The 15,294-nt window shown below is 45.4% G+C and overlaps 1 protein-coding gene across 2 annotated transcripts in view; it reads right to left on the reverse strand.

The window, feature by feature from the left end:
* Window positions 1–10,581, reverse strand: part of LOC102024566 (chromosome unknown open reading frame, human C17orf75) — an 11,512-nt gene extending 931 nt beyond the window's left edge. The window contains exons 1-9 of one of the 2 annotated variants that reach the window (XM_013503453.1): window positions 10,381–10,581; window positions 9,460–9,540; window positions 7,066–7,191; window positions 5,612–5,755; window positions 5,333–5,390; window positions 3,720–3,746; window positions 2,908–2,972; window positions 2,619–2,755; window positions 244–347 (exon numbers count right to left, since the gene is read on the reverse strand). In XM_013503453.1, coding sequence (XP_013358907.1) covers window positions 244–347; window positions 2,619–2,755; window positions 2,908–2,972; window positions 3,720–3,746; window positions 5,333–5,390; window positions 5,612–5,755; window positions 7,066–7,191; window positions 9,460–9,540; window positions 10,381–10,520 — 882 coding nt within the window. In that variant the 5' untranslated portion in view covers window positions 10,521–10,581. Of the gene's footprint in view, window positions 1–243; window positions 348–2,618; window positions 2,756–2,907; window positions 2,973–3,719; window positions 3,840–5,332; window positions 5,391–5,611; window positions 5,756–7,065; window positions 7,192–9,459; window positions 9,541–10,380 lie in introns of both variants that reach the window. The other variant, XM_005402816.2, reaches the window with a different exon arrangement.
* Window positions 10,582–15,294: the final 4,713 nt, after the last annotated feature.

Genomic DNA, 15,294 nt, shown 5'->3' on the forward strand with positions numbered 1-15,294 from the left:
GGGGGGGGGGGGATTGATGTCCCTTAAATATAAGCAAGTATTCAACCCAATGTACTGGAAATGAAATTATATGTATGCAGAAGCTACTAAAAAATTAAATGCCTTCTGATGATTCCAGTTTTGAGACTGTCCTATTAAAGAGACACTATAGCTGCAAAGCAGATTTGTTATTCTGTCACTGTTACTGATTAAAACTCAGACAAAAAACCGCATGTGACTCTTGGCACACAGCCAATTCCTTACCTTCAGTTTAAAGTTTTCCAGTATTTGTCGGAAAAGAAATGGGTTACCCCCTTCGGCACTGTTTAAAAAAGCCTGCATCCAATCCTCACAAAATCGATTGCTTCCTATAAAATATTTTAGAGAAACTAAATAAATAAAAATGCAACACTACCAAGTACAGGACATATATTTCTTTTTAAAAAATATTTACAATAAATTACTTAAGACTTCTATAGTGCTCTGAAAAGCTGGGCATGGTGGTGCATGCTTGTAATCCCAGCAAGTGGGAAGCTGAGGCAGGAGGACTGTCACAAATTCAAGACCAGACTGGGCTACGTAGTGAAACTCTGTCTCAAAAAACCAAAAGGGCCAGGGATATAGCTCAGTGGCACAGTGCCTGCCTAGCAAGTGGAGGCTGTTGAGTTCAATTCCTGGTAGGAAAAAAAAAAAGTTGTGCTCACCACATGGCTAAGGTATGCCAGAATGGTCAAAAACCCCTGTGTGCCCCTCCCTAACACAGCTCCCCACTTTTCCATCAAAAAAATTATCATTTCCTATATATTTCTTTTTTGTAATTTAGAGTAGCCTAAACTGGCAGGGATCCTCCTACCTCAGCCTCCTAAATGCTGGGATTACAGGTGTGTGCTACCACACCAGCCATTTCCCATATATTTCTTTAAACTTTTTTCTTCCCCAGTACCAGGAATCTAACTCACAACCTTGCACTTGCCAGGCAGCCACTGTGCTGCTGAGCTAAATCCCCAGCCCCTCTTTAAACTTTTTTTATCCTATCTCTCAGCCTTATATGTATTACTTTGCACATGTTACAATTTATGTATTTTTCTTTAATGGTTATTTCACTAACTGGTATATTTAAGAGCTAAACTAACACATGTATCTCTAATTAATTTATTTTTTTCTTTTTTTTTTGCGGCACCAGGGATTGAACTCAGTACCCTGCACTTGCCAGGCAGGTACTTATGCCACTGAGCTATATCCCCAGCCCCTAATTAATTTATTTTAATTGCTCTATAATATTCCATTGCATAAATTAGCAGCTTATCAAATTTCTGCTGATAAACTTTTTTTTTTTTGAGACAGGGTCCTTGCTGGTACACACCTGTAATCCCAACACTTGGGAGGCTCAAGCAGGAGGATCGTTGCGAGTTCAAGACCAGCCTGGGCTACAAAGTGAGCTCAAGGTCAGCCTGAACTGCATACTGAGACCCTATCTCAAAAAAGATAAAAATAAAAAAAGAGACAGGGTCTTGCTCTGTAGTTCCAGCTGCCCTTGAGTTTGCTATGTAGCCCACACTGGCCTTGAACTCACAGTGATCCTCCTGAGTGCTGGGATTATAGGCATGCGCCAGGGGCACAGGGTCATTGGTAAACATTTAATCCCATTTGTTTTTTTTTGTTTTTTTTTTTTTCTAGTACCAGGAATCGAACTCACGACCTTGTGCTTGCTAGACAGGCGCTGTGCCACTAAGCTAAATCCTCAGCCCCCACTGGTAAACATTTAAATTGCTTCCAATTCTTTTGCTATTTCAAACAATGCCTTTCTGAGCATTTTTTGTATTTGTCTCCTTATGTTCTGTTATGGTTGATACATTGTGTCAACTTGGGGAGTCTAGAGGTTTGGCTAAATGGCTCAGCAGGAAGCCAGGGTGCTTACTTTGTATACATCCTGCGCCTGTGGAAGAGGAGGGCATGGAGATTATATGAGAGCTACACGCCCCTTAGGTGGGGGTAGCCTGTTTACAATGTAGGGCAGGGAAAAGAAGCTGTTGGGCGCCATTCTGCCCTTTTGCTCTGGCTGTTTGCTGTTCGGCTGCCATTCCCCCTTTGCTCTTGTTGCTTTGCTACCTTCTGCCTCAGAGCCAGCCAAGTATGGACTGAAACCTCCACAAACTGTAAGCTAAATAACCTTTCCTTCCTTCATTTTGGGCACTGGGTATTTTGTCTCAGCAACGAGAGAAAAGTAACCAAGACATGTTCACATATACGTTTCTTTATATCTGGGAGTGGAACTGCTGGGCATGATTTGATTTCCATGTTTCTAGAATTACTATTTTCAGGAAGTTTAAGATAAGCATGAAAGGGGCCATTTAGCTCAGTGACTCGGCTCCTGCCTGGCAAGTGTGAGGTCCTGAGTTCGATTTCCGGTACCAAAAAAAAAAAAGATAACCATGAAAAACTACAGGAGGCAGGGGGTGGGAATTTAGCTCAGCAGCACAGCACCTGCCTGGCAAGCAAAAGGTCGTGAGTTCGAGTCCTGCTACCGGGGGGTAAGGGGGGGAGAAAAACTACAGGAGGCAACAGGATATATTTGAATCACTTGTTCTCAGTGCACAGAAGGAAACTTCTAAAAGGTCCAAGAAGGTTCTTCAGCTCACCTGCATTGTAGACCTGAGGCTGGGAGCTACTGCAGTCAATGACCACAGACTTACGCGGCTCCTCCGACATGGCCACGCACAGTGACGTCATGGTGCCTTCGTGAATGAGTTCTTGAAGACTGGCCACACTCAGAAACCTGCCACACATACAGATCATTTTCCACAACAATACTGAAGGGCAGACGGGAGAAAACTAGTCATTCTGCACCGGAGAAGGGAAGGTTTAAAAATGTGATCATCAGGTTTGCAGTGGAAAAGGTTCTCTCTTTGCCAAAACAATATTCTTTACCTGTTAATGTCTCTCCTTGTTTTTTCATCCGATTCTTTTACCTCAACAGGAGTATAGCTCAGAGCCTATTTGGGAAAAATAAAGCCTGATTGACACATCTTTTCTCCTTACTGGGCAGTGACTCCTAACGAAACGTCACTTCCCCAATAACCAGACATGACTGAGGGGTACCACCCACAAACTCTCCAGAGCCTTGTTCAACAGCTGCTCACTAACATTATTGCATAGTTACAGTGACTTTGGAATTTTGTTTTCCTTTTCAAGCTGTTTTTGGAAATTGCAGCTCTCTAAAACATCACTTCAAGGGCTGGCGATATAGCTCAGTGGCACAGTGCCTGTCTGGCAAGCACAAGGTCCTGAGTTCAATTCCCGGTACCCAAAAAATAAATAAACAAAATCACTTCAAAAAGTAAAAATATTTTTGGCATTTTTTGTTTTTGTTTTTTGAGACAAGGTCTCACTGTGTAGCCCAGGCTGGCCTCAAACTCACAGCGATCCGCCTGCCCCAGCCTCCTGAGTGCTGGGATTACAGGCGTGTGCCGCCACGCCCAGCTAAAAAGTAATTATTTAAAAATATTTTCTCCTACTAGGAAGACTAAGCCAGTATTTGCAATTTCAATCCTACCCTAATGACATAACTTTCTAGGTCTGAGTAAATGAAGGGTGGGCTATTTTGACAGTGAGCATAGAGTGAATAAATAGTCGGCGAAAAGGAAGCAATGTTCAGGGAAAACAAGCATGTCTCTAAGTAATCCAAATTCTGCCAGTGGGACTGGCCACGAAGGAAATGCTCTTACTGGGGCAATACTTACAGCATGGAGCAGAAAGGTAAGTTTCTCCTGAAAGAGAAGAACAACCCTTTGGATTGGGCAGACAACATCCTCAAACCAGTTGCTCAGATAGGACCTCACGTGAGTTTCCAGGCCCTTCTCCTAGGTTGAGAGAGAATGTCATTTGCTTTAGTACCATATAAGCTTTGCCTATTGTAGCCTTCACATGTTCTTCACCACACTGTGAAGACAGAGTCCCATGCTGAGGACGGATCCCAGGGCTAGCCAAGTGCCTGCTACGGAGCCACACCCCCACCCTAGCCCTATACTCCTTTTTTCAAGGTAACACCATCAACTCAAAAAAAAAAAAAAAAAAAAAAAAAGGAATTATAGCTCCCCTGGGAAACTGAATTAATAGGACTTTATTATTCACCAGGAGGGAGGTGGGCAATTTTATGTCTGTCCGTCTCACTGCACACTCATTGTGGTTACCGTATCTTCTTAACAATCCTCACTTGCCCAGCACCCAGCATGGAGTCTGACACACATGCATAGCACAAGTTTATCAAGTGACCGTTGACTAACGGAAGGGATAACAGAGAATTCATATTGGTACTCAAAATGTAAACAGGGAAGGACTTACTTGTAAGTAACTCATCAAAGCACTCACACCCCCTCCAGTTGTCACACATGACACATGTACATCTGGTTTTTTCTCTGGGGACTGGTGTGACACGGAGAACACCAGTCCAGGGGGGCAGCACCCCAGATTCGAATCCCTGGCTCACTACTACACTATCCTTTCTTCTTCCCCAGTATCTTGTAAGTGCAGGGCAAGTGAGAGGAACTGTTATTACCTGTAATGCGTAATGAACTTAGGAGACAGAACTTTAACTGCTGTAAGCTGAAAGCATAGTTTGTAAAACATTCAGTTAAGTCAGTCAATTTGGATTTATCTAATTCATAAAGGATTAATGAAAATGGAATGTTCCTAAAGATCTTTGATGTTAAGTGCAGTATGAGTCCTATGTGACTAGACATCAGAAAAAGGGCATCTTCTTTCTCCACAGACATGTTCTGACATGGTGCTGAATTTACTGTAATAGAATTTTTCATAGGGGCAAAAGCAGTCTTATTGACTTTCAGCACTTACTTTCAGCCTGCTTTCCTTAAATATCACTGGTCTACTAGTTTACAAGGTAGAGTTTTCAGAATTTAGTTATCTTTGTATATACACGTATGGCTTGACGAGTATAGCTATGGTACATCAGCCATTTCAGTCTTATAAAATTAAATCAGTTGCCGGGCATGGTGGTGCATGCCGGTAATCCTAGCACTTGGGAGGCTGAGGCAGGAGGATCACTGCAAGTTCGAGGCCATCCTGGACTACAAAGTGAGTTAAGGCCAGTCTGAACTGCACAGTGAAACCCTGTCTCTCTTTTTTTTTTTTTTGTCTTTTTGAGACAGTCTCAATATGCAGTTCAGGCTGGCCTTGAGCTCACTTTGTAGCCCAGGCTGGTCTCGAATTCACAATGATCCTCCTGCCTCAGCCTCTGAGTGCTAGGATTACAGGTGTGCGCCACCATGCCCGGCTTTCCTGTCTCAAAAAAATGGGGAAAAGAAAAAGAAAAAAAAGATTAAATCAGTCGTCTTACCTCACAATTCATGCTATTTTTCAGCCCTTGAATATACTTGTCCAATTCAAGCCTGAAAGTTTGTTCTTAAGGAATAAAGGATGAATAATCAAGATAATGTCTTATCTCTCAAGAGGAAATATAAGATCTATCAGGTAAAACAAATAAAACAAGCCAGAGCAGATGGCCGTATGAAGCACGTGAGTAAGGGCAGAGAAGCCCAGCGAGGGCCTCAGAGACATCCCTCTACTTGCCTCCCCTTCCTCTTTCCTGCAACCCCCCGAACCTAGGAAAGGATATAGCTCGAGTCCTTTCTCAGACCCTCCCAAAAAGCAGACCACATACTCTGAAGGGTTCTGTTCAGAGCCTGCTATAGGTGTCTCAGGAAGCAGTTTTACTTGTTGGAAGAGGCAGTAGTAACAACCAACTCGGTAACCTGGAATTCTAAAAGAGAAAGAAAAGTGTAAAATGAGGCCGGGGATGTAGCTCAGCAGCATAAGCGCCTTTCTGGCAAGCACAAGGTCCTGACCTCAATTCCCAGTACGAAAAAAATAAAAAGAAAAAAAGAAAAGGGTAAAATACAGTGCTTCAGTAACTCTTGGATCTCATTTTGTGGACTGCTCTGAGCCCTGGTGAACCTTTCCGCTGCCCTCTCCTTCAGAGTTTGCTCATCAGTGGGGCTACGAGCTGAGTGCGCCATGTCACTCTAGTGCGTCCCCTGGGAAGGTCTGAGACTAGGGCCAAGGGCGGCCCTAAGTGGGCCCTCCCTGAGCACGGGGAGGTGAGTTCCTAGAGAGCGGGGCTCCCTGCGAGGGCAGACCGGCCGGAGCAGAGTTTGCTCGGCGGCTCGTCCATTTTCCCGTAACGGCAGAGGAACGTGCATGCAAACCTGGTGAGTTTCAGTTAAAGCAGCCACCAGCAGAGGTGAATATTCTTTTTGGAATTCTGCTTTATGTAAACATTTCATGTGCTTTCACTCCTGCTCACTGCACACTCATGCGTACACGAGTACAAGCATGTGCTCCCCCTACCCTCAACCTTCAGTCACTCGTGCTGCACAGGTCCACCCTGTGTCCGTGCCGTGGGTCCCTGGCTGCTGAGGGACCTACGTGCCAACTTCATGGCCTGAAGTGAACTACAGTCAGGGAGGGTAATGCGGAGACATCCAGAATTGGCCTGAGGATGCCTCTGTTTAAGCCTGACCTCCAAGCAAGATAACTAGGCCTGTGCCCTTGGGCATCCCACTTAACTCTTGGAGTTCATTTAATCATTTGAAAATGGAAGAGTACTGCTCTGTCTCCCCTTTATAAGGAGAACTCCATCAAAATTTATTAAACTATAAAGTATACAATATAGCCGGGCATGGTGGCACATGCCTGTAATCCCAGCACTCAGGAGGAGGAGGCTGAGGCAGGAGGATCATCATAAGTTTGAGGTCAGCCTGAGCTACACAGTGAGTTCAAGGCCAACCTGAACTACATAGCAAGACTCTCAAAAAAAGAGTATGCAGTATTAGTTTTGGTCATTAATTTTCTTCTAAGTACAAAACTAAAAGTACATTTAGATTCCAGCATCTCTACCATTCAATCAATCCCATTGCACAAATGTTTATGTGTGAGGTCTACAGCTCAGGCTGTCAGAAAACAAAAATGAACTCTGCAGGGCCAGAAAAAGATAATCTTTTGGAGTTTAGCACTGCTGCTCCTATTTGGCACAGAAATAAAAACTCAAGACACAGCACATTTTACACTTACTTCAGCTCCATGGACGCAACGTTACCCAGCCCTTCAAAGACTGCTCCCTTTGACAGACGCTTAGCAATGAAACTGCGCAGCTCTGGCTCCACTTCAGATGGGAGATTAGTATCCACCAGGGAAAGGCTTGACAAAGGAGACACACATTCCTTACCAGTGGGCTGCTGTATTCACCCGTAAGTCAACAGAATGGTCCCAAAGCCAAAGTCTGTCTCTTTCTCTCTTTTTTTGTTTTGTCTCGCTACATATGTAGTTCAGGTTGGCCTTGAACTCCCAGTGATCCTCCTGCCTCAGTCTCCAGTGCTGGGATTACAGGCTGTGCACTACCACGCCTGGCTTTTGAGGTTCCTCTTAAGGACTTGATAACTAAAGTGTCTGCCAGGTCCCTGCTGTGATCACCAGGATCTGGAATGTCCCCCAAAAGACTCATGTGTCGAAGGCTTGATCCCCAGCCTCAGTGCTCCCGGGAGGTGGTGGAACCTTCAGAAGGCAGGGCCTTGGGGCAAGTTAGGCCTCTGGGGATATGCCCGCAACGGGGAGACTAGGACCCCGCCCTCTCTCTCTCTTTTGCTTTCTAGCTGTCAGGAGGTGAAGAGCCTCCTTTGCCAAGTGCTGCCATATGATATACTGTGTCACCAAAGGCCCAGAGGTAAAGGGGCCAAACAAGACAGTCTTGATGGTGCACAGCTATAATTCCAGCACTCTGGAAGGTTGAAGCAGGAGGACCACATGTTGGAGCCCAGCCTGGGCAACTCAGTGACTTAGTGAGACCCTGTCCTAAAATAAAAAATAAAAAAGGACTGGGTATAGCTCAGTGCAAAGGCCCTGGGCTGCATCCCTAGTACTAAAAAAAAAAACTTTTGTGACATTTGAAACTTCTTTAAATCACCCATTATCTAGCTGGGTATGGTGCTAATGCCTTTGATCCCAGCATTGAGGAGGCTGAGGTAGGATTATCACAGCTACATAGAGAATTCAAGACCAGCCAGGACTAACAGTGAGAACGTGTCACAAAAAACAGATAGCACCAGGTGTAGTACACACCTGTAATTCTAGCACTTGGGAGGCTGAAGCAGGATTACTGTGAATTTGAGACCAGCCTGGGCTACATACTGGGCTACATAGTGAATTCAAGGCCAGCTTGACCTATACATATACTGAGACCCTCTCTCAAAAAAAAAAAAAAGAACAATCTTAAAAAAAAAAAAAAAGAACTATCATTAGGCTGGCATGGTGGCACACGCCTGTAATCCTAGGACTCCAGAAACAGGAGGACTTCTGTGAGTTTAAGGCGAGCCTGGGCTACACAGTGAATTCTGGACCAGCCTGAACTACATAGAGAGACCTTGCCCCAAACAAACAAAAAAGCCAGGTGTAGTGACGCACATCTGTAACCCCAGCCCTCATGAGGCTGAGGCAGGAGGATCCTTGTGAGTTCAAGGCCAGCCTGGGCTATAAAGTGAGCTCAAGGCCAGCCTGAACTGCATAGTGACACCCTGTCTCACAAAGACAATAAATAAATTAAATAAATAAATAAATATCATCCAGTGAACCTGGTATTTTTGTATTACCTTATTTTGCATCCAGTATCAAGATACATATATTAATTCATACACTTAATAAATATGTATTAAATGTCTATCCCGCTCCAGGTACCACTAAGAAACAAAATAGGGAGACCTCAATGAATCAAAGAGACAATCCCCTGCTGTCCTAGAGTTTACATTCTAGCCACTAGAATCTAGTATATGTTAGAGGAGCTACTAAGGAATATTCCACTGGGCATGGTAGTGCAGGCCAGTAAACCCAGAATGAGGAGGAAGGAGTTTGGGGTGAGCCTGGGTTACACAGACAGTTCAAAGCCAGCTTGAACTACAAACCAAGACACTGTATTTTAAAAAAAAAGTATTCAAAGGTGGTAAAAAAAGAGGATTTAAATTAAATCTTGAAACAATGAATATATTACTGGGATTCCAACCACGAAACTCAGAATAATTCTCTCTAGCTATTCAGAGGCTGCATCAGCCAGGCGTGGTGGCACATGCCTGTAATCTCAGCACTCAGGAGGCTGAGGCAGGAGGATCGTTGTGAGTTCGACACCAGCCTGGGCTACAAAGTGAGCTCAAGGCCAGTCTGAACTACATAGGCAGACCTTGTCTCAAAAAGACAAAAAAAAAAAACGAAAAAAAACCCAGAGGCTGCATCAGTAATTTGATCTGCCCACTCCTGACTGACTGAGCCAGTGAGGAGAGCTGCCTAGGGGACAGAAAGAACTGATGAACACTCTGACTCCAGGAAAGCCTAGTGGGAACAGGGCACCCACTGACGTCTACCGGCTGGAGATGCACAGAAAATAAAAAGCACATGCATGGGTTACCGCTAAACTGTTTTTACCTGAAGTCATCACCAGAGGGAGTTTCCACATTTGGGCCACTCGGGCTTCCATCATCGCTGTCCCCTCGCTGCGATGCCAATCTGCAAGCCACAAAAGCAACTGTGCTATCAATCACGTGCTCTAAATCATGCAGAGTATGGGGCCCCTGCAAGCTGCGTAAGGTCAAAGAACGTGGGTCCTCTATAGCCTATCCAGACGAAAGAGAAAACCTATAAAAAGCATTGACAGCGGGGAGTGGTGGCAGGCTGAGGCAGGAGGATCGTTACGAGTTCGAGACCAGCCTGGGCTACAAAGTGAGCTCAAGGCCAGCCTGAACTGCACAGCGAGACTCTCTCAAAAAGACCAAAAAGGGGGAAAAAAAAAAAAAAAAAAAAAACCCAAACCACTCCAACAAAAGCAAAAAAAAAAAAAAAAAAAGCACTGACAAGAGCCCCTTCTCTGCCCAGGCTACCTAAGGACGTGCAGCAAAAGCCTAATACCCAGACTCAAAACTGACTTTATAGGCCCAAGCAAGGCCCCGGAAACTCGGGCAAAGGAAAAGGGGGCAGCAAGGGCAGGGGAAAACGGGAGCGGGTCAGTGGGCGTGGCAGAAAGGAAAAGAAACTAGGAGATAACAGGACGGCAGAGGGCAGAAATTTTCGAGCGTGCGCGAGCGCTGCCCTAAGCAAATGCCTAGGAGGAGAGCGGGGCTGAGATGACACAAGGGCAGAGAGACGGCAGAGGCTCGGGCGAGCCAAGACCGGGAAGGCCGGAGGCCGGCCAGGCGGGCCCTCGGGGCTCGCGACCTTGGCTGGGGGAGGAGGAGCGGGCGCCGGGAGCGGCAGGGCCGCCAGGCCGGGGTGGGGCGCAGGGCCTGGCTGCGGGCCCGGGCCGGGGGGCCGGGCAGCCTGGGCCGGGCAGCCTGAGCCGGGCGCCGGCACCTGCTTCCGCGGTAGCTGTAGAGACAGTAGTGGCTGCTGGGCGGCGGCTCGAGTCTCCGCTCTTCCGCGGAGCCCCCCTCCTCGCTGCTCTCTAGCTCCTTTTCGTCCGCATCCAGCGATCCCTGCAAGGAAGGCAGCATCGCAGCGGACTCGTAGCGGCGCGGTGTCGCCGCCAAACCGTTCCCCCGCTGTGTGCAGTCCGCAGCAGCCGGGTTCCTCCGAGTCCGCGCCGTCGCGCACCTGCGTTCCGGGGGTTTCTAGGGTCCTAAGGGCAGGAAGGCGCCTAGGGAGGAAGTCAGGCTCTTCCCCTCGGGGCACAAGATTCGCCCTCACCCAAGAGCTGTTACCGTTTCTCCTAAACTCATTTTGCAGCTCTATCATTTGAGACGTCAAGGTAAATGAGGGAGGATAAAAGAAATAAAGATAGCACCTCAAACCACAATCTTAAGTGAAATACAGCGCATTTTGTGGTGCGATAAACCCAAAGGGTAAATAAGGACCCAAATGGATGATAGATACTGGGAAGTAGAAAAAAACAAGCTCAAGCGGGAAAGGGAACCAGGGAGGGGGAAGGGAAGGAAGGGAAAAGGAAAAAAGAAAATGGAAGGAAAAAATGGAAACAAAGTTTTCATAAATGGGGAAGGAGAAACAAGAATTGAAGGGAGGGAGCCGGGCGTGGTGGCACACGCCTGTCATCCTAGCACTCAGGAGGCTGAGGCAGGAAGATCATTGCAGAGTTCGAAACCAACTTGGGCTACAAAGTGAGCTCAAGGCCAGCCTGAACTGCATAGTGAGACCATGTCTCAAAAAGACCAAAAAAAAAAAAAAAAAAAATGCCGGGGATGTAGCTCAGTGGCACAAGCGCCTGCCTGGCAAGTGCAAGGTCCTGAGTTCGATTCCTGATACCAAAAAAAAAAAAAAACTGAAGGAAAGGGAGAGGAATAGGGTAAAAAAAAAAAAAAAGACAAAATATATTATGTACACGTACAAATTCCCGATGATAAATATGGTCATTGTATATGACAATCATGTACTAATTTTTAAAAATTAAAATTTTTAAAAAGCAAAATAAAATCATAATTTTAAAATTGTGCTTTTCAGAAAAACTGTACCTTCAGGACACAAAAGTTATTCAAGCTTTTTTCGCCTTCCAGGAAATTTTTTTAAATAATTAAATAAATTCCCAAGGGTCTTAAAGACACAATAAGCCTGGACCCATCCCTTTCACTTGTAAAAAGCACCATTTCACTTTTAAATAGGCCATCCCCAGCCCCTGTAACTTGGGCCTCTTGCCTGCAGAAAAAGCCAGAGCCTTTCACCTTTAAACTGAACCCCCTTTTCCATAGATTTCCACCCTCAAAACCGCAAAAAAAAACCACAAAAATATACCCACTCCAGATCACAATGCCCCCCCCCACTATTATCTTTGTGTACTTTAAAATTCTGGCTCATAAACCTCTTGGTGCCTCTTGCTGTTTTACTGACACATCTTTTTTTTTTTCCTTTTTGGTGCCGGAAGTCAAATTCGGGACCTTGTGCTTGCCAGGCAGGTGCTTGTGCCACTGAGCTATGTCCCAAGCCCTCTTTTACGGACACATCTTGAAAAGCCTTTTTCTGTGGCAGATGTCAGCAAACCTATAACCTGCCCAGGGGTGGGTTCCTGGTCTCCACTTTGGGGAGCCTCCTCGGTTGCTGTCCCGGGACAATAAAAGTGGTACTAGTTAGCTGCATGGGGAAAAAAGATTCGGCTCACTGTTATAGTCAGGGTTTGCAAGGGAATAGAATTTTTTTTATCTTTTTTTTTTTTCCCGGTACTGGGAATTGAACTCACAACCTCACGCTTGCCAAGCAGGCGCTGTGCCACTGGGCTAAATCCCCAGCCCAGGAATAGAATTATTACAGGACACATATTTAATAGGATTTTATAATATTCACCCAAAAAGTCAAGTGCAGAAGAGTGCAAGACATCTGTCCAAGCACTAGAGACCCGAAGAATCCAGCTGAGGGCCTGGATCCCACGGCAATGTCCTGCATGAGTCCAACTGGAGGCCTAGAGCCCGTGACAATGTCTCATGCAAGTTTGTATGAAGGACCTGCACTGGGAAGGCCCAAAGGTCGGTGGTGAAAGCTAGAAAATCTGCACCAGTGGGGTGAAAGATCTGTGTCACCAGGCTGAGAGATTTGCGCTGGAGCTAAGAAGCAACCCTCAAGGTAAAGACCAGAGCTCCCTCCAACTGCAGCCATCTTCAGCAGTGGAGGACCTGAGCCCCTCTGATGATAACAGCTGAGTTCATACCAGGAAAACCAACATGACAAGTTTCTCCAGGAGATTCAATAGCACCATCTTCCCCTCCAGTTCTCTTTTTATGCTGTTGGCAACAATCCTCATGTGGGCCCTCCACATCCAGAACCATGCTGATTCAGTTCAGCTGGAGGGAAAAAAAAAAAAAATCTAATTTGGGCTGGGAATTTAGCTCAGCGGCACAGCGCCTGCCTGGCAAGCGCAAGGTCATGAGTTCAATTCCCAGTCCCGGAAAAAAAAAGAAAAACAAAACAAAACAAAAAACAGTTCAGCTGGAAACTACAAATTGACCATTACTTAACCTACCACACTCGCCTACCTTTTTTTCCTGCATTCGAGCATACATGTTCATATACCAGCTTGATTAAAACAAGAATTTAAAATGAAATTTAAAAAGTGAAAACAGTGGGGATGGGACGGGTGCACACCTGTAATCCCAGCACTCAGGAGGCTGAGGCAGAAGGATTACCACAAATTCAAGGTCAGCCGGGGCTACACAGTAAACTCAAGGCCTGCTGAACTACACAGCAAGACCCTGTCTCCAAAAAAAAGTGAAAAACATGTTTTTAAATTATTTTTGGGGGGATTTAGCTCAGCGGCACAGCACCTGCCTGGCAAGCGGGAGGTCGTGAGTTCGATTCCCGGTACCGGAAAACAAAACAAAACAAAACAAAACAAGAAGATTTTCTAGGGCTGGGGATTTAGCTCAGCGGCGCAATACCTGCCTGGCAAGTGCAAGGTCTTGAGTTTGATTTCCAGTACCAAAAAAGAAAGATTCTTTTAGGGGCTGGGTATTTAGTTCAGTGGCACAGCACCTGCCTGGCAAGCATGATGTCGTGAGTTCCATTCCTGGTACCGTAAAAAAAGCAAAAACAAACAAAAGAACAACAAAAAAAAAAATTATTAGTTTTTGAGACAGGGTCTCACTATGTGGTTCAGGCTGGCCTTGAGCTCACTTTATAGCCCCGGCTGGCCTCGAACTCACAATAATCCTTCTGCCTCAGCCTCCCCAGTGCTGGGATTACAGGCATGCGCCACCATGCCCAGCTATATTTTTCTTTCTATTTTTTTGTTTTTGTTTTTGAATTCTTGAGGTTAAGAAAACTTCTAAACACGCTGGGCTAGCAACTGATTTGAAGGTAACACTATGCAATGGAACTACCACGGTGAATTCCTACCATCTTGTCTAGTGAAACTCTGTATTACGTTTAATGTTTTATCTAATAATATTTTCTTATTCTCTTTCATGGTTAGTCTTCCATTCTTATATCTGGTAATCTGAGCAACGTAGTTGAGGATAGCAATATGTAATATAACAACCACTGTTAATACGTATTATTTTGTCTTGAAACCTTGTATCACTTTAAATGTTCTTGCTTTGGTTTGTTTATGTTTGGGATGCTGTTATGCTGCTATTGTTCTTCTTTTTTTTTCTCATTTACTACCCTCTTCAAAATAAAATTTAAGCCAGGAAGATAGCTCAGTGGCACAAGTACCTGCCTGGCAAGCGTGAGGTTGTGAGTTTGATTCCCAGTACCAAAAATAAATAAATAAATAAATAATGCACTGGGCATGGTGGTTCAGGACTGTGAATCTCAACACTTGGGATAAGATACAATAGAAGAAAGAAATAGAAAGGAAACAAAATCTGTAAGGAATGGCTCAAGTTAGAGACCGGCAGGCTTGTTTGTGTAAGGACAACATGGAGTGAAATGTATTGTGCCTATGTGCAAGTAGACAGAGGGCAAAAAGGCCATCTGTGGGGTACAGAGGAAAACAGAGCCTTTTTTAGAAGTCTTGGACAAAGGGAGTCAAGTAGAACATCAGGCAAGCGACCTCAGGTGATGAGGTCTGTGTAAACATCCATGGTCAAAGTTCACTGGTGCTGGGCTGGGGATTTAGCTCAGCAGCACAGCGCCTACCTGGGAAGCGCGAGGTCATGAGTTCAATTCCCCGTACCTGCAAAAAAAAACGAAAAAAAAGTTCTTTGGTGCCCCAGTGGTCAAAGTTCTGCGTGTGGTGTGAAGTGTTTTGTTTTGTTTTCCGGTACCGGCAAGCGAACTCACGACCTCACTCTTGCCAGGCAGACACTGTGCCGCTGAGCTAAATCTCCAGCCCCTTCTGGGGTAAATGTATAAATGTTTTAAGATGTTCTGGAGCTTGAAAGATTTTATGTTCTATCTTTTTTTTTTTTTTTTGTCTATCTTTTCTTTATGACATCCTGCTCTGTGTTTTTCGAAGGCAACAGCACTGGTGCTGAGCTGGGTTTTCTCTGAGAACAATGCTGCCGCTGACAAACGGGTTGGGTGCTGGGAAGAGTCATCCCCGAATTGAGCCTGACAAAATTGTAATTTAAAAATTGTACTTTTGAGCTGGGCATGGCGGAAGGATTGCCATGAGTTTGCCAGCCTGAGCTACACAGCTCAAGGCCAACCTGAACTACATAGCCCAACCCTGTTTCAGCGGGCATGGTGATGCACACCTGTAATCCCCGAACTCAGGAGGCTGAGGCAGGAGGATCGTTGTGAGTTCGAGGACAGCCTGGGCTAAAAAGTGAGCTCAAGGCCAGCCTGAACTGCATAGCAAGACCTTGTCTCAAAAAGACAAAAAAA

The sequence above is a fragment of the Chinchilla lanigera genome, unplaced genomic scaffold (genome assembly GCF_000276665.1).
Source record: "Chinchilla lanigera isolate Chin_1 unplaced genomic scaffold, ChiLan1.0 scaffold00080, whole genome shotgun sequence".
NCBI classification, from domain to species: domain Eukaryota; kingdom Metazoa; phylum Chordata; class Mammalia; order Rodentia; family Chinchillidae; genus Chinchilla; species Chinchilla lanigera.